The following is an 18,855-nucleotide window of genomic DNA, read 5'->3' as shown; positions in this document are numbered from 1 at the left end:
TGGTACACGCCCACCTCCTAGAAGTAGACCATGATGTGACCCATGACGTTGTATGTGGAAAGGTCATTTAATTTTTATGACGATGAATGGTAAAGAACATGTAGCTTTTGACACAGGGCGTTCGTATCGATCTTTCTTGTCAATGCGCTGAATTCAGAGCAATCATGCCAGCAATTTGGAGCGACGTGTTGAAGCAGTTAATACTTTCCTTAAATCCCCAACTACCAGCTGCTCTTGCCGCGACCAGGTCACGCTTTGGCCCCATCAAATCACATCCGATTCGCTTCATTTTTGGTCGTTGTCCATCCGAAAGTAATTGTGACGTGGGTTAAACGCGACGAGAATTCGAAATTTGGGAACATAGGTATGGTGTATGCGCATGAGAATGGAAATTTGTGGTATTTCATGTCATGGAGATGTCATTCCACACATCATTTCTCAGATAAGCTCAGGCGAGAGCAGAAACTGGGCGCCCAGGTAGATGCCTGCATATGCATGTTTTGTTTCGAAATGTTTTGTACGTAATTAAGCTCTCAATTGACTTCAACAGCTATGAATCGTGTCCTTCTTAAACGTATCGACGCCACGCATATCGGCATGCGCCATTTTCAAATGCGACGATGTTGCCGCACACATAGTGAGGCTTTATTTACACTGCAATATCCGGTTGTGATGTTGGCGAAAACTTGGTCTATAAAACAACTTCAGCTCAAAGCCTTCTAAGCCTAAGCATTCCATGGTGTCCAAGTTTTGGGACGTAAGCAAACCATGTTTCTAAAAAGAGGAAATCAAAGTTACGTGGGTTGCTATGTGCATTTGGGACGAACATTATGCATATAAATAAGACAGCAGGGCTAGTTTTATTCCTCGTCGAAAAAAGGCAGGAGAATGGAGAGATAGATGCGCTGATGTTTCGAAAACATGCCTGCGTCGAAAAAATGAACGAATAACGAATACAAGCGCACCTATTTCTCTATTTTCCTGATTTTTGCGAGCAATACGTCTATTACTACTCTCTTAAGAGTAAATCAGCGTGAAATGCGGCTAAAATGTGTTAACATGTAAGAGATATGACCATGAAAAAGTTGATAGCAAATTCTGAGCGTGTTCTAGATTAGTTCAGGCTATGACATGCTATGGTACTGTTGAAATTTGGCGCAACAAAACGAATTCCTCAGAGGGGGTATACCAACTGACATCATGATCTACTTTGAAACGTTCGTAAAGTGAGTCACAAAATTAGGTAAGGGAGCATTTTAAAAGGCTGTAAATGGAAATGCCTGTGCTGGAAAAGCATTTGGAAATAAACGTAATCATTTAATAATTCATTTACACCGGAACAATGGCGGAACAAGAGAGGTAAAACCGCCAGGCGATTCTCGCTTTATACTCGCTTAGCGTTAGCGTGACGTCACTGGTGCCAAGACCTTAATGCGCATGTGCGACTGGCCGCCAGACTCCGGACGTAATGAGAGGCAAACGGAAACTAGAATCAGTCGTGCGGATAGTCAACAACCCATTTTTAGGAAGGTACATATGACCAGTGAGCCAGAAACGTAGAATTTTTTGGGAAACATGACGATGGGCTTTGCAAGCCTAGGCGGCAAGCTATTGAAATGTAATACCATAGAAATTAAGGACCAACATACGAGCCTTATACGCAATGAGATGGCACGAACATCGGGCTGGGTATTTTGAAGATTCGATCCAAACTGTCTCAATGTATGAATTTCTCACATCAGAGCCCACGCTATTCAGCGCTTGTTGTGTGAGCCCTGACCCTTACCATCCGATCGAGCAATGCCAGGCGACGGCAGAATTAAGCGACGGGAGTTGAACGTGCCGCAATGGTCGGCACGGTCCGTCCCGCCCTCTGACGTCAACTGACCTTTAGCGCGACCGCTGCCACCGGCCGCAGGTCACACCTGTCAAGGCCAAATAGCGAGCGTCTAAAGCGACTCGAACCCACCCCGCCACGGGTGGGTGAATCGGAAGGCAGGCGCTCTAACCAACTGAGCCTTCATCCCAATAAGAAATCAACTTAGTGGCAGACTATCTAACCAGTGAGCCGATAGTGTAGAATTCAACTACAAACTTCATGAAGTGCGTGATAACCTTAAGCGGCAAGCCATTGCACTTCGAACTTACACGGCCTCGTGCCCCGTGGTCGTGACACCGCCGGTGGTGCGAGCGAGTGGCGAACGTGGCGTGTCTGTTGTCTGCTGCATTTAATATTGTCTGCGCTAAGTGTGCCAGTAACATGTTGCAAGGGAATTACATAGTGGAAGAGGGTGCGTATGCTTTTTGTATGCATAGGCTAGTATTTTTTACCAGATAAGCGGAGGTCTGTGCGGGAAGAGTTTTGCCTCTCACGTACTTAGATAAGGCGGATAATGTTTTGTATTTGTAGGGTGCCTTTTTACCTACCTAGGCCCATGACGTTCATGGAGTTACAGATGGTGATGCACCATTTGGCTAGGTGAATGAACTAAATCAAATGAACCAAATTGGCTAAATCAAATGAAATTATGATGAACGTATGACGTCATCAGGCAATTGGCACACAGCCGAATTGCGCTGTCGATTGCATGAGTCGACCACGAACCCTTTTTGTGATAAATTACAGGCATTTTTGCATCTTCAAATTATGAATCTCTAAAGAAAAAGCAAGAAAAGGCGAAAACGGGCTAAAGCACACACAACGACGCTTGCAACACAAATTCTTCGTTTAAATGAACGACGCCAACTTTACAGTGCGTCGAAGCAGACAGGTGAGTCACTCTCCAATTCAGTGGCAACTCTAACATAGCCACTCTGGTCGAGACTCTGATAACTTAAAAACGGTCAAAGACGCTATCAAACAATGCCGTAAAGAACAGCATCAGTAATGAAACCGCGCGATCAACAGCAGACTTTTGTACTTCGCATCGCATGGCATGAGTCGAGCGTGTATTAAGGAGAGGCTACGGATCTGTGCCAACCCACGTTGACACCAGCCCAGCAGATGATAACGCGCCGGGGGCAGTCTGTTCAGTGAAGTAAGACCGTGGCCTTCTATCGGTGGTTGGCGGCAGACCTATAAAGGCGAATGTACTGCAGAAGCAGGCACCAGTTTCACTGCATACTCGGCCACGAAAATACAACATGCAGGTATGTGCTTGAACTATATTGTTGATGAAGCAATATGTCGAGTGTTACAGATTTTTTTCCGGCAAATGCATCGTGGTCGGAAAAATAACAATGATGCTGGAATGAACAAGCCATTGATAACATATCTTCTATGGCATTGCAGGTCCTCGTCGTTGCCGCCGTGCTGGCTGTTGCAGCTACCGCCCCAGCTCCATATACGCCGGTGTACAGGCCCGCCCCGGCCTACAAGCCGGCCTCTTACCATCCAGAGCCTAAGTACAATGAGGAGGCCAAGCCTTTCGCTTACGACTACGCCGTCAACGACCACTACTCGGGAGCCAACTTCGCCAAGAAGGAGGAGAGCGATGGCCACAACACCCAGGGATATTACTCGGTCGCTCTGCCCGACGGCCGTGTCCAGCACGTCAAGTACGTCGCCGACAAGTACGGCGGCTACAACGCCGAGGTCACCTACGAGGGAGAGGCCCAGTATCCCGAGTACCAGCCCGCCCCTGCCTACAAGGCTGCTGCTTCGGCTTACAAACCTGCTACTGCTCACAATTCTTCCCCTATCTACAAGGTTGCTGCCTTGCCACACAAGCCTGCAACGTACTCGGCATGAGGGATGCCCGGTAAATGCACGCACGAAAATGGTCTTATGACTATGATTATTTATAAATGTCAATAAAGCTGCTGCTCAGACGTCCGTGTTGTTATTGCTCATACGCGGCCCATCTCATAAGTCTATATTTGCATGCAGTTGATGGTGGCGTAAGCGTCACATCATCCCTAGACTACCGCACCCGATCTACACTTTATTGGAGCTCGCAGTGGGTTCCTACCGATCCGTCGCGAAAAGGTTTAGTATTCGTAGTCAGAGAAACAGTGACTGCATTTACTTGACGTCGCTGTTCAGACTGGCTTCACCCGTCCGACGATCTCAGTAAATATTGGCATTTTCCACTAGTTATTTGCAAGGGTCAACACTGCTTAAAATTGATTTATCGCACGACTGCCCGCTGTCTGCAATCACTTTTTGCAGTGTTTCTCCCTCAACTGATGTTTTTCTTCCAACAAAATCATTCCGATCTGATTTGTTTCCGTAGTTTCCGTTAAGTGTTCCGTTTCCGTAATTCGGCTTTTGTCTGTGGAATGCTTATGTCCTATGTAAACAAACAAACAAATCCACAATAACAGCAATACCAAGTCTTGGAACATATCTACACATCCCAAGCAACTGGAACACTGCAGCCTCCGTAATTTGTCGCTGACCGCCACGCTGCGCGACTACGAATTCTTTGTTGTAAAGATTATTGGCAAAAGACTCTACCCCCAATCTGGTACGACGAATTCGTCTACGAAACGATGTGGAAAGTGATTGGAGCAAAATGTGTGGTTAATGCAGTGAACCTATGAATATTTGAAATCACAAATAGATGTGAAGAGCAGTATTGAGAGCGAGACATTGAAAAGAAAATGATCAAGCAATCATTTATGCATGCTCATTCTGCATTTTTTCATCCTTGATTATAATCCTGTTGTGATCTGTTAAGCTTGCCTTCTGTTATTGCCGACGAGCTCCGAACTGCATGATGCTCTTACAAACCGTCAACCGATGCTCTAACAAACCGCCCCGTTTCCAGCACTATCATCCCATCCTACCTCATCTGCCTTCTCTTGACCCATCCTTCCTAGTCATCGTCTGATTTTATCATCGCGTCGGCTTTGTTCATAGCTAACACTGTGTTTGAAAGTAATGACGTCATTATCACTCTATGGGTCCTGTGCGTTTTAGAGAACCAGACATTTCTTTAGGCTTTTTTCAAGACGGCATGTGAAGGGCTTCCTGTTCATTGAGGAATACAGTTTGCTATATCCGACTCCTCGTACTCAATACGCATTTTGTAGCCAAAACTGATCTGTTGCAAAGCTGCATTGAGTCGATGGACATGAATCAATAACGTTTCATACAGGTGAACGCTAGCGCTACGAAGTGTAGCTGGTCACTCCAGACATCCCGAAAGTTTGTTAACAGCGAAAGGAAGAAAAAAGACATTGCCGCTCGCCGAGCCATCCTGAGTTGAACTATATGACCCAATCTTAACGTCGACGGCCTGACCTGGCCGCCGTTCAAAACCTATTCCGCTAAAAATTGGTGACGGGGAGAAGACCTCTCCCGAGCGCGTGTTAATATTTGGACACTGGGCGAAGATAACTGTGCAGCTGATGGGTTGAGGACCCTGCATTATGAATGATCTAGCACACGGCTGGCGTGGTATGGCCGTGGTAGGCTATATCTAATAAGTTATACTAAAAAAATAGATTTTCAGCTGCCTGAAGCTGTGCAAAGCTTGACAGAGTATCGCGTATGGGCGTGATGTATTCTTATCTACCTTCAAGAAGCGACAAAAGGCTATGTTTTTCGATGGCAACTGGAAAAGGAGACCTGGCACCCTCCACATCCGCCTTTCATCACTTGTAGCGCCGGTCCGGGGGGCCTATAAGATCTCTCCCATACGCTGCATCCTTGGCTGTGTTTCCGATCCCAGCATTGCGGTGACGCAAATTATGACAGTTTCTTCATCTGGTATAGATTATTTGTGGACCGCTTTTCATACCTTGCCAGGGGATCAGGGAGACAAGGCCTGGATGGATTAGATAATACCAGGCTGAATCCAGGCCGATCTCTGTAGCATCCGATCTCAAGTAACAAATGTGATGCATTGTCCTCGCAGTTCTCAACCTCTAGTGGTTTTTCCAGAACGGCCATAAACAGCTTGATCCTCTTGTGCTAAAAAAACAAGGCCTTTGGTAATGACAGGACAATGAAAATTGCTGGGAAAACGGAGCCACGATGGGCATGATGCCTGAGCAGCGAGTCGATGGTTCTTCATGAAATTCCGCATCCACTGTTTTTACTTCCGCACACACGGCATCTACAGGAAGTGACGATCTGTGTCAATCAGCTGGCTTTTCCGCCCACTTTCGTACTTGCGGTACATTTTTGATGATTTTACATGTTCTTTCTACATTGCACAGTGAGTTGTGCTGGGCAGCTTGCCCTTTGCATCAGACGGGTTGCAGAGCTATTCAGAAACGGTTCTTCCAGATATTACTTGTTATGTATTCCGCATTGCAACCAATCACGCTCTGTCATTGGTTTCTACGGAAAGCTACCGTTTCGATCTTCAACATCCATTCCCAAACCTCTGCGCGCGACGTCCTAGCTCGGTGTCACGGATCTGGGGAGAGCAGTAAGCGCCCGAGGCTGCTGCCACTGAGACGGGTCAGCGGCCGCAGGGTCGCCGCGTGCGGGAGGGGCGTGACCAACAGGGAGTGGTCGTGAAAGCCCAGCTGATGGTCCATCGCCAAACGGTGGCATGTGGAGGGATTGGACCGTGACCTCAGGCTATCAGCGGCTTGGAGCTGGTGATAAAAAGCGAAGGCCTTGTCAAGAAGGTATCAGTTGCACTGCATTTTCCGCCATCAAAGCTTGTAGCATGAAGGTGCGCACTAGTGGTTCAACTAGAAGTACGATATTGTTCACAATGGTGGTCATCTCATCTGCATTTCTGTGCATACAAAGTGAATGAGATGTCAAATTCAGGCTATGAATCATAAGTACAGGAGCTATATAGCTACGAGGAACTTCTCAAAAACACTTAAAGACACGATATCAGCTCCAATCAGGAATGAATTTCAGTGGGTATAACGAACTACATTTCCACCTTCAGGTCTTCGTCGTCGTCGTCGCCCTGGCCACCGCCGTCGCCGCTGCCCCGGCTCCCGACACCCCGTCATACCACCCAGAGTACCAGTACAAGGAGGGGGCCAAGCCGTTCGCCTACGACTACGTCGTCAGCGACCACTACACCGGCACCAACTTCGTCAAGAAGGAGGAGAGCGATGGCCACAACACCCAGGGATATTACTCAGTGGCTCTGCCAGACGGCCGCATCCAGCACGTCAAGTACGTCGCCGACAAGTACGGCGGCTTCAACGCTGAGGTCACCTACGAGGGAGAGGCCCAGTACCCCGAGCATCACCCCGCTCCCGCCTACAAGGCTGCTGCTCCGGCCTACAAGTCTGCTGCCAATGTTTACAAGCCCGCGAACAGGGCCGCTACTCTCGTCCATCAGCCAGCCGTCACCACTGCCTATCAGCCCACTTCCTTGTCCTACAAGGCTACCACTCCAGCCTACAAGCGCACTTTTAAGCCTGCTGCCCCAACATACGGGACAGCTGCTCCTGCTTATCAGGCAACTGCACCTGTTTACCAGACAACTACCCAGGCCCATCAGCCTGACTTGGAGTCTGCTGCCCCTGCGTACAATGCTCTTCCTCTTTCCTACACCCCTGCTGCCCCGGCCTACACATCTGCTGCCCCGGCCTACACAACTGCTGCGCCGGCGTACACATCTGCTGCCCCGGCCTATACATCTGCTGCCCGGACTACACATCTGCTGCCCCGGTAGACAAACCAGAGGCCTCTCCGCACAGGTCCTCGACCTCTGCCTACAAGTCCTCCCACAAGACGGCTGCCCCCGAGCTTTAAGCCGGGGTGTGACGTATTAGGAGCGACCAATTTGTGTTGGCGTTTTGAAGCTGTGCGTTGTGATGTGACTTTATGCGATGTATATACAGGGAACGGTCTGTTTAAAGAGAGCTTTTCTCGAAGCTGGTCTTTTCTGTTGGCACGCATATGTCAACAAGCAATGCATTCTGGGAAGATAGCACAGCTGTGGTCTGTGGTATGTGACAATACTGGTGGTGTCGTATTGCAGAAGTCCTGTAGCGCACGTTGTAGGACGCGAACAATATTTGGATGAGCTTGTCCGCAGCGGTAATGCTGGACATTGGAAGACTTTTGAGAGAATCCTTATAACATCGTTGCCCTTGAAAGGGAAGGCAGTGTAAGGGCCACACTCGTTAAAATATGCATATTCGGACCACCTAGATGGCTTATTGCCGGGCTGACCAAACCTATATCATTTGAAGGGCATGTTCAGCCCGTGCATGATCTCTGATTATCATGTCCACGGCATCGACGGCCATTCGTACAAGGTGTTCCGCGTGGGTGTAGGTGCTCTTGTAATATACTTGGATGGGATTTGAAAATATTAACAGATCTTCAGTTGGTCCATTGGCAGGTCATCAGTCAGTCACACTGGCAGGTCATTAATCAGTCACACTGACAGGTCAGCAGTCAGTCACACTAGCAGGTCATTAGTCAGCCACACCAGCAGGTCATCAGTCAGTTATGCCGTCAGGTTATCAGTGAGTCACATTAGCAGGTCACCAGCCTCTGGAATCTGAACATCCTGAGCTCCCTGCTATCGCCGCATGATGACGCAGAGGAAAGTTACTATTCGACTCGGTAACGCGGTACGCTGCACTTCGACGGTGATTTTCACGAAAACCATGGTGCAAAAAAGCTGTATGTATCCAATGTATTAATGACATCTACGCCAACGTTTTCAGTCACGATAATCGACGCACGGTACAGACTAGCAGCACTGAAGCTCTTTACAGACCAGCGAGGGCCACATCCGTCGCTAACAAGCAGGCAGTGTTCGGTTTATTTGTCGCGTGCGACCGCCAGCTCAGCTCGGCTCGGCATCGAGGTGGTCAGCCGGCGCACAAGGGGCCGCGGGGGCGATGGCAGTGACGCGTGCCGACAGACCTCCTCGACATCCACCGACCGTCCGAGGCGAGCTGGCGCCGGCGAGGCGCGCCGGAGGCCGCCTGCCCACCCGAGGCAGCTCGAGCGGCGGAGCCCGGACCGAGCCGTCGCAGCGCCGACGCAGCGCACCTCCTAAACAGTAGCACCAGTGAGTGGATTCAGCGCGGGCCGCCGACCACGACGGGACAGAGGCGCGCTCAGAGCTCGCCCTTGGTCGCCTTGTAGACGCCGACCCGAGCGGCGGCGCGCGTCTCGCCCTTGCCGTTGCGCGCGATGCACGTGTAGGTGCCCGAGTCGCTGGGCTTGAGGTCGACGATCTGCACCCAGCCGGTCACCATCAGCTTCTCAGGGCCGCCGCGGGTCTGGATCGCCATGTCCTCGCGGTCACCTGGTGGCGAAGATGAGAACCAGTGGTTAAGTAGCCACCAACAGAGGGCGAACGTTTCGTTTTCAACTTCCCAGGCGGGCAATGTTCCTCGCGGCCCTGCAGCGACAGCCGATTCTGAACGACGCAGCTGAGATTGCGCCTCTGCCGAATTGGTCCAACGGCGCAACGAGCTCAACTGGTGTCGCGAAGGGCAGCGCGGACTCTAAGCCGGGACGGACGACGCCCGGACTGTACGGCGCGATACGGGGGTCAATGGATGAGGGTCCCAGAGTCGCAGGGAACGGCCAAGGGAGCCGGTAGTCCCTTGGTCTGGGCTGCGATGGTCTGCTCTACCTCCGCGGTATGTGCGCGCACATCAGCCTCTCGGTCGCAGCATGCGGAATCAGACATTCACACATAGCGATGCCACGGTAGCCAAGATAACGACACTCTGATGTGTATTGCACGTTAATGGTTTGCTAATTAAAATGATGCATTGGATGACACCCAGGCGCGGGTAAATTCATTTGGGAAAAGCCGAAGTGGATGTTTGATAATCTGCATTGTTAGTGGTCACAGCTCTCCAAACGGTTTCGTGATCTACAGTGGGGGCAATCTGCGTGAGAAACAAGTGAGCTTCGCACAAGATGTGTTAGGCTTAGGACAGGTTTAGCGTGGAAGCTTGCATCGGATAACATTCTCTTGAGCTAACCCACCCGCGAGCCGTTCCCTGTCAGCTGTGCCCAACCACTCTCATCCGTTTGTAGTTTTCCAGCACCTTTGATTAAAATTGTGAAATATGTCAGGAGTGGGTTATACCAAAGCCTGCTCTTCAACGTTGTGTTAGTTGCATAACCATCGTGAATGAAGCAGTGATGACGAGAGTTAGGAGGCTCAGGTAGTAACATCATGCAGTATTTATTGAAATTTCTACCATACATTTCGTGAACTCCTACCAAAACCTTATTCCGGAACTTGATTTTCCAAAAATCTGTGTTTAGCTGATCCCGCTACCCATTCCATAAGAGTATCTCTGACTTTACCCAGCCCGTGAGGTCCTCTAGTCCAGAGCTTTCTGCTGGACGGCAGCGATGCCGTTTTCAGGGGCATCTCCGCCTGTGCAGTGGTCCAGTCTGAGCCTGCCTCTGCGGCCCAGCATGAGGCCGCCCCTGCGGCCCAGCATGAGGCCGCCCCTGCGGCCCGGCCATGAGGCCGCCCCTGCGGCCCGGCATGAGGCCGCCTCTGCGGCCCGGCATGAGGCCGCCCCTGCGGCCCGGCATGAGGCCGCCCCTGCGGCCCGGCATGAGGCCGCCCCTGCGGCCCGGCTTGAGGCCGCCTCTGCGGCTTGAGTGACATCACAGGCCGTTCCCCGCCCTGCCCACTCAGTGCAGTCTGGATCGCGTCGGCCCGGCGCCGCCGTCGGGGTGCTGCAGAGGAATGTAAACACGGCTCTGGGTTCAGCTGACATCACCCGCCGCGGCGGAGACGCTCAAGGTACCGCAGGGCGTGGGCTCTCGTCCTGCGACGCGGACCGCATTCCATTCAAGGTGTGTGCATGACGTTCGTGAAAATGTTGCTCACAATCTACACTATCCTCCGATTGCGTTTGCAGGCGCAGGGGTAGCTTCAAGAGAAAGTGCACGGGTCGCCAACATGACTGAAATGAGCCCTATAATGACTGTTGACAGCATGCAGTCGTTTTAGGTGGATCGTTTCCAGCCCGCGACAAGTCGGATGCCTCCAAAGTCGGCAGCTCTCGCCGGAGCTGACTCCGCCTCCGACGCTTCCGGCCCGGCTGGCGCCGTCCAGAGTTCAAAACTTCAGACGATACGACCGAGGCCGCCGACCAAGGACAGACGCGCAGCCCCTCGCAGCCAGCCATCCACCTACACGCCCACACGCGCGCACACACACACACACACACACACACACACACACACACACACACACACACACACACACACACACACACACGAACACACTCCGTCTTTTGAAAACGTTGACAATAGCTTGCCATCGGAGAAATGCCCCTTGGTGCACGAGTTCAGTCCCCAGACACGAGAGCCTCCTCCCCGAGTTCTCAGGTTTCCGCCGCCCGTGCCACTGCGGCCGGCTGTTTGCTCAGTGCCCGCCATTGTCCTGCCGACACGCACCGATAGCGCCGCCTGGCAACCGGCGCCGGTACTTCAGCTGCACAGCGCGCCGGGGCACGTGGGGATGTGGCAACGAAACTATCGTGTGCCCCTCGAACAATTCCCCTTTTTAATGCCGGGAATAGGGGACTTATTCCGCGCAACGCAACTGGCTCCACGCAGCAGATGCTTCATGCAATCACGTGATGTTGAACACGGCGGCCCCTCCGGTAGTTTCGTGGCGTGACGGCCGCGTCCCTCAATTCTCCGCACGTCTGATAGCGCAGTTGGCTACAGCGGGGCGGGCGCCGACGTGACCAGTGGCGCACAATCCGGCGCAGGTCTCCAGTCAGCAAAACAACTCCTCTGGCGGCCTGGAGTCCCTCCTGGCCTGCGTCCCAGCTGTATCCGCTGAGACGGTCTGTGGCCGGAAGTGAGACCGTGACGTAGGCACGAAGGCACGTTCCGGGACAGCGACCAGAGGCCAAACCAAATAAAGTGACAATCTACGGTGGCACACTGCCCTCACTTCGACGCAGTATTGGCAATAACAGCCCAAATCTTTCGATCGAAAAGCAAAGCAACGTGAAGCCGTCCGTCCCTTTCTGTCGAGCCCACGGCATGGGAGCCGCTCCGGCCGGGTCGCGTGCTCAGCACCGGGCGTAGCCGGCGCCGGCCGGGCCGCGTTGGCGGCGTGGACGCAGCGCGGCCGGCCGTGCCGAGCTACGCCCGGCGCAGCCCAGCCGGGGGTGGCGGGCTGCCAGCCGCGGCTGTGGCGACGGTCAGTCGTGACTAACCAACAAACAAACCACCCACAGGCCTTGCGCGGTCCGGCGGGCACGTCCGTCCGGAGCGTCACGTGACCGGGCGGCAGCTGCAGGGCGGCGCGCCGCATCTGGCCGCCCCCCGCGTCGTCGGCACGGCTGCAGGCCGTCCCCCGCCTCCACTTACACAGCGCCCCGCGCGCGCCCAGCGCCCCGCCCCCCCCCCCCCCCCCCCTCCCTCCCCGTGGCGGCGGCGGCGGCGGCGCCGGAACGCCTTCGGCGGCCGCCAACGGGCAGCTGACGCACCGGCTGCTCCCCCCCCCCCCCATCCCCCTCCCGGCCGGCCTGGGCGGATCCAGGTCACCAGGCATGATCCAGTTCATGTCTGATGATCCCGGAGTAGGCGGTCGATGAGCTGCGCAAGATCAAACGCTTCAGCGGTGCGGAAGCCGCTGGTCTAAGCTCACGTCCAGCATTAATTCCTGCCCGGCGTGTCCATCCATTGTAATGGATAAGAAGCGATGGCCGTCTAGACGTCCCCTTAAAAGACATGAATTTGTAAACAGTGCGAATTCAGCAGGTCATTGGGAAGGCTATGATGCAGGGAGGAGGACGGTGTCAACAGAAAAATGTTGACGTCATCGCCTCACACAGCGTTCGCCAGTCAAGCCGAGATACGGGATAGGGCTCAACAGTAAAAGTTCATATGTGGTGATCAGCAAAGATAAATTTTGGGTGTATTCACAGCGCGCCAAGAATGCTCTTTTCTGCGTGACGTCACGCAGAATCTTTGCCGGACATGTTCACACTGACATTTGTGTTTTGTTTAGATCTTGACTATCTTGAAGATTACTGCAAATACACATATTTTCGCTTGCAGGTATACGAGTGCTCTTATGAGGAAAAACTGTGGACCATGCTCTTTGAAACTTGAACACCCTTTTTTACTACTCATGGTCGGTAGACGGCAAGTAAATTGACCTCTTTATAACTGAATCTGTTGCGTCATTTCTGTCTCACTCCAATCGGGTCGCGGAAAAAGATTATGCGTGTCCGGCAACGATTCTACGTGACATCGCGCAGCATCTCTGTCGTCGGAGTCGCCGCGCACACCAAACGGCGCCGCATCCATGTGGCGTAAAGTCACGTATGACGTCTATGCCATTGGATCTTGGTCATTCAGAGTCACTGTAGCTTCAATATTTAACCTAAGGACTGCAGTTTATCTTCATACCCTCCCCACAAATGTTGATTATCAACGCATGATTATATCTGAAATAAAACGAGCATACAGTTGTGACATTCTAATTACTCTCACCAGCACATTAGATCCAGGCCACCTTGGGGCTTACACCGGCCCGTATGATCGTTTTGCCTTTAAGCTCCAGCCGGCAGCGTCTGATGCCACACCCTTCCCAGCTCGGCCGGTGTCTCAGCTCGTGTCGGCAGACGTCCGGAGCGTACGTACCGGGCAGGGTGACGGTGCGGCCGTCCTCGCCCGTCTTCTCCCCAGGAGATGTCTAGAGCGTACGTACCGGGCAGGGTGACGGTGCGGCCGTCCTCGCCCGTCTTCTCCCAGGAGACGTCCAGAGCGTACGTACCGGGTAGGGTTGACGGTGCGGCCGTCCTCGCCCGTCTTCTCCAGGAGACGTCCAGAGCGTACGTACCGGGCAGGGTGACGGTGCGGCCGTCCTCGCCCGTCTTCTCCCAGGAGATCTCGGGGATGGGGTAGCCGCGAACCTCGCAGTCGATGACGAGCTTGTCGCCCAGCTGCTCGTGCGCGTGCTTCGGCCCGCTGGCGATCACCGGCGCTGCCGACGCAGAGCTATGACGTCATGGTGACGTCACAGAACGGCGCGGTCATGTCACGGGAGACTGTGTCATGTCAGGGTGGCGACGGTGGGCGGGCCACGGGGAGAAACTGCCACTCGCCATGACACCAGACGATGGTGTCGCAATACGAAACGGCGGTATGACGTCACTGAATGTCAGTGTCTTGTCACAGAGCGGCCATGTCATGCCACAGAACGATGCCGCCAGCACGGGATAGGGTTCCGGAACATGAAATCAAGACGTTACAGTCGAAACGACGGCGTTACGCGAAGAACTACAGCGCAACACACAACGATGGTACCACGTCAGGAAGCTACGAAATCCCGCTTCACCGTAACGTTACGAAAAGAGTCACAGAACAGCGGCATCAGGTCACGCACTGAGGGCGTCACGTCAGAGAGCGACTCCACTGAATGACGGCATGCGGTCATATCACGGAATGGGACGTCGTATATGTTCAACGAACGACGGTAATCAAGCTCGAGAATTGCGATATCACACTAAAAATACAGTGATACCGTCACGCGACGTAACACTGCTTGCGTCTTTTCCTTAACAAGCCTGCGGGCAGTCACGCGATCGCCGAGAGGGAAGCGCCTTAGTCCATCGCGCCGACCAACAGATGTTCTGATAAGGCTGTGTTGTAAGTGTATTGACGCGAGATAAATGTACATCAAGAGAATGCGCCAGATAATTGTCTCGCCGTCAGTACCAGTCAGCCGTGTGCGAGCGAGTATCTGCGAGCGTCGAAAGGCACCGTCCAGTCCAGTTCCCTGTGGCTACATCGTCAAAGTGATATCAGCTGTGCTGCGCTAACAAAGCGTCACGTTCCAGCGGTCGTTTGAGCTCCACTCCAGACATAAATCAAGCGTTCTCAAACTGCGGTAAGTCGCTTGCTTCGATTCCGGCTTCTCGAGTCAATATTCCTCGGCTGTCCGCTGGCCAGTCTCGAACAGTCCGCGCATCTGGAGTTTGAGTGTCAAGAGTTTGAGAGTTTGAGTCAACTGACATGTCTCGCAGGGTTGTCATTTCTGGACCTTGGCTGTCAACCAGCTGTTCGTCAGGGTCCTGTGGCCCTTGGGCGTCAAGTGGCCTGCTTCGCACGGCCTCCCAACTTCACCTTGGGCGTCGACTGACCTGTCTCGCAGGGCCCCCCACATCTGGACCTTGGGTGCCTCTTGCGTGCCGTTCTTGTAGGCCACCTCCATCAGCTGGCAGAGGTTGGGGTAGGTGTTGCCGTCAGAGCCGCACACCATCTCCTGCTCCTTGCAGACGCACAGCGCCGCCCGCTGCAACACAGCAGGTCAGGAGCGCGTCAGGACCACATCCTACGGCACGTATGCAGGCTCCGGGGCCGCAGCAGGCAGCGAGCAGTGACTGAAGATTCCACACAGACTCGTCCGAGTTGGTGTCCGAGGTTTCACTAACGCGTGAAGAGAATTATAGGAGACCACAGAGCTGGTGCACCAGGACAATGTTGCATGTTCTGCTGTCTTATCTCTATCGCCACATGCTCCAAAGGTCTACTGCAAGATGTCTCAGCACACAGGAGTAGCATCGAAGCTTGTGAGGTTGCACCAGGCTGTATGGGAACGACTTGAAATAAGACTCAGCGGCTAAGAATCACATGCGACGTTTCCCGGAGGCAGGAACAACACGCATTTACTTTAACATCTATACCTAATCGAGTGATTGGCGAAACAAAATGTTTGCATCACACAGAAAACATGATGCGTTTCTTATCAAGTGTAATGCACCGGGGTGATTGTGATTGGAGACAGGAAAAAACGAACCCACAACTCACCACCGGAGAACATCCCCTGATATTTCTGTTAAGGCCCCTCACCTTAAACCAGTAACGAGCGAGCCAGGCTGAGGCGCAGCTTCATCAAGCATGATAACCTGACCGTGACTTTGCATCGCTGCATATTTAACACCACGTCATCATAAGATCATACCAGCAAAGCGTATGGTTGCCCGTCAGCCGCAGTTGCGTGGTGAGAAACGGTGCTCCACCAAAAGCTCCGTCCAGCTCCTGGCTGCGTCTAGAGCATTGGCGGCAGCCTGACACTACTATTGTCCTGACAGACTTACGCTGTACACTACCCATTCTGCAGTCCGCATCACGCAGATGTCTGTAAGTCTGTCTGTCATGTCTGACGTCTGATGTCTGTCTGTCTGATGTCTGTCCCCAGTGGCAGTTGGAGCAGTCCCGGCAACCTTTTGGATATGCAGTGCGCGCCTCCGCTGTGATCCCTTGTCTGTATTGTACTCAGAGCATAGTTTGGCCTGCCTCCATGACCTAGAACCAGTCCGTGCTCTAACCTTTCCCCTTCTGGCCCTGAGTCTTTCGGTGCTACAGCCGCCGCCACGGCGGCCCGAACCTCTTCGTATTGTAGCCTTCCCCTTTTGACCTGAATCTTTCATGCTACAACTGCCGCCACTGTGACCCAGAGCACCCGTGTTGTAAGCACCTACCCCATCTCAAGTCTGCAGCCACCCCACTTTATGCCCTCCCTGCTGGTTCCAGATCCTGCGTGCTGTACGCCCCATCCCCACCCTCTACCCCCCGCCTCTGTGACCCAGAGCTCGCCCGTGGCATTCCCGCCGCCGCCGTGACCCAGAGCTTGTCCGTGACACTGCCCCCGCCTCTGTGACCCAGAGCTTGTCCGTGACACTCGCGCCGCCGCTGTGACCCAGAGCTTGACCGTGGCACTCCCGCCGCCGCTGTGACCCAGAACTTGACCGTGGCACTCCCGCCGCCGCTGTGACCCAGAACTTGTCCGTGACACTCGCGCCGCCGCTGTGACCCAGAGCCACGCCGACCCAGTCCCAAGTTTGGCATGCCTCCCGTCAACCGTGTCCAGTGTAATAAGCAGACCACGTCCGGTCCGCATAAACAGTCGTCTTCCTGGCGACCACGGACGCGCGCGTGGCCCCGGCGGCAAGAACACGCGGTGGGCCAGTTTTCTTTTTGCACTCGCACGTTTAGGCCCGTTGCGCAGCGTTTGTGGGTGGACCAATACCAATAGTTCCTTGTCACAGAGTCCGCAAACAGGCAACAATGACAAATCTTTCAGAATTACATTTTGCCGGTACCATGGCATATGCGACCATAACTTGAATATGCTGCCTCAGAAGTGATTCGAAGCTAAACCGACAATTTTCCTGATCTTTAAAGTTAGGCTCCAGCCTTATGCAACACAACTTGAATTTGAATTCAAATCCTACACCAAGCCTTACGTTCTGGCACTCTTGTTGCAGCACACGTGAGTATTTCCTAGACCTGCCGCTCCATGCCAGCAGTTTCAGACTGGCCTCCGTGTCCGGCATGCCCTGTCCGCCGCCCACGGGCCCTGTCATCGCCGGTCAGCTGCCCCCGCCCCGCAGGACACGGCCGACGGTCGAGCGGCGTCTGCACCCTGGGTGACATCAGACGCCCACTGGAGCCCAAGATGGCGCCGGCCGTCTGCTCGGCCGCTTACACAGCGCTGAGCTAGCCGCGGCGCGCCGCTGCGTGGGGGCGAGTCTGGCGGTCACTCTGTCTATCGGACGGAGGCGAGTGCTGGACGTGATTCCGACAACACTGGGATGAGGTAATGCGACTCACTTCCGCGAGCCGTGCCGAACTGCGGGGACAAGGCGGGGGCAAATAGAGCGCGTCGCGTGCAGGGATAGAGCTCGAAACTGCGTACGCTTCAGGATATCCGGCTACAGCAGTATCACCCGTCGTAACAATGCCAACTGGGTACCTCTGTGAGCATCACGGTGAGCACCCCACGGAGGGTCGGCCGTGTGCGGGGTCCTCCAGCCCGCAGACTGCAGCCGCCGCTGACTCGGCCCTGCAGCGAGCTGGCCACTGGTGTTGTTGTTCTCCCAGAGCATGACGTGGCAGTGGGCGGCTGCCAACGGCTTGCGGCCGGGGGTGGTGCCGTTTCCAGGGACCGGACCCGAACAGCGGGGCATTGGGAGACGCGGGACGCGGACCAGAGACCGCGGCGTCATGGAGCATGATGTCACCGACGTCCTGCTCGACTGAACTAGCCGAAGTCGGGCTCCATGTCCTGCACATAGGCGCCAAGGTGCGAATAGCAGCACAAAACTTTGCTGCATCCGAGCTTTTCAAATCGAAGTCGACGAATGTGCGGCGGGGTGGTCAGAGCCGCGTCCTGATTGGCCATAGTGGCCAGGATCAGAGTCATGGATTGGTAGCGCCGGGGACAGCTGACGCTGGTCTGGTAAAAGGAACGTCACAAACCAGCTGAAACTTGGAAGTGCTCTAGCTCGAGATGCAAACATTGTCATTACAAACGTCTCAAGAGGAAGCCAACATGTGGCGAGACGCTGTAGCAGCGTTGATAGCTCCGGCTATTGCAGAAAAAGCACACAATTCGAATGACATGTGCAAGTACGAGTCACATTTGTTACGCGCGTACTCCCTCTCCCCGACCGCAGCACCCAGAATAGAACCAAGACACGCCTGGGACAAAACTGGCCGCCGTCCAAGCGAAATACGGCGGTCCGCGATCTCCACCTGCCCGTACCTTTCTGCCCTTCTTCTGGTTCGTCTTGATGACCTGGCACTCGAGGTTCTCACCGCAGCGGCCGTCTCCGCGCAGCCTCTTCCTCATCTTCATGGACGGGTCGTCGCACTCCTCACCCTCGCGCTTGCCGCAGACGGCGCAGCAGTTGCAGAGGTCCATGACGACGCCGGAGTAGCACTCGGTGGCCACCGCACACTTGCTCGGGTCGCATTCGCCGCAGTCGGCGGCCAGCGCCGCCGCCGCGCACGCCAGCACCAGCAAAGCCGTGCGGATCATCGCTGCTGCTCCCGGGTCGTCGATCCCTGCAGGACGTGCCGTACACCGGGCGCTGCCTCCTCTGCCGCCGATGCCTGACTGGGGCGCCAGCGCCGCCGCCCGCCGCCCGCGGGTTGGTCCGCTTGGC

The 18,855-nt window shown here is 54.1% G+C and overlaps 1 protein-coding gene and 1 pseudogene across 1 annotated transcript; one reads left to right on the top strand and one right to left on the bottom strand.

Moving 5' to 3' along the window:
- Nucleotides 1-1,200: 1,200 nt before the first annotated feature.
- Nucleotides 1,201-7,684, top strand: LOC119090256 (cuticle protein 7-like). The gene is made up of 4 exons (XM_037213041.1): nt 1,201-1,226; nt 3,361-3,652; nt 7,092-7,213; nt 7,630-7,684. The coding sequence occupies exons 1-4, from the start codon at nt 1,201-1,203 to the stop codon at nt 7,682-7,684; spliced, it is 495 nt and encodes a 164-aa protein (XP_037068936.1).
- A 1,100-nt stretch (nt 7,685-8,784) lies between these two features.
- Nucleotides 8,785-18,817, bottom strand: LOC119090364 (insulin-like growth factor-binding protein-related protein 1; annotated as a pseudogene).
- Between the last annotated feature and the right edge of the window lie 38 nt (nt 18,818-18,855).

Source organism: Pollicipes pollicipes, unplaced genomic scaffold, assembly GCF_011947565.3.
Source record: "Pollicipes pollicipes isolate AB1234 unplaced genomic scaffold, Ppol_2.1 Scaffold_3087;HRSCAF=3621_pilon_pilon_pilon, whole genome shotgun sequence".
Lineage (NCBI taxonomy): Eukaryota > Metazoa > Arthropoda > Thecostraca > Pollicipedomorpha > Pollicipedidae > Pollicipes > Pollicipes pollicipes.
The sequence above is the reverse complement of the archived record's forward strand: the minus strand, read 5'-3'. Positions and strand labels throughout refer to the sequence as shown.

Coding starts and splice junctions, on each gene's coding strand:
- LOC119090256 (XM_037213041.1), top strand. CDS start 1,201: ATGATCTACTTTGAAACGTTCGTAAA. Junction 1,227..3,360: donor TACTTTGAAACGTTCGTAAA/GTGAGTCACAAA, acceptor GCCGGTGTACAG/GCCCGCCCCGGCCTACAAGC. Junction 3,653..7,091: donor AGCCCGCCCCTGCCTACAAG/GCTGCTGCTTCG, acceptor GGCCGCATCCAG/CACGTCAAGTACGTCGCCGA.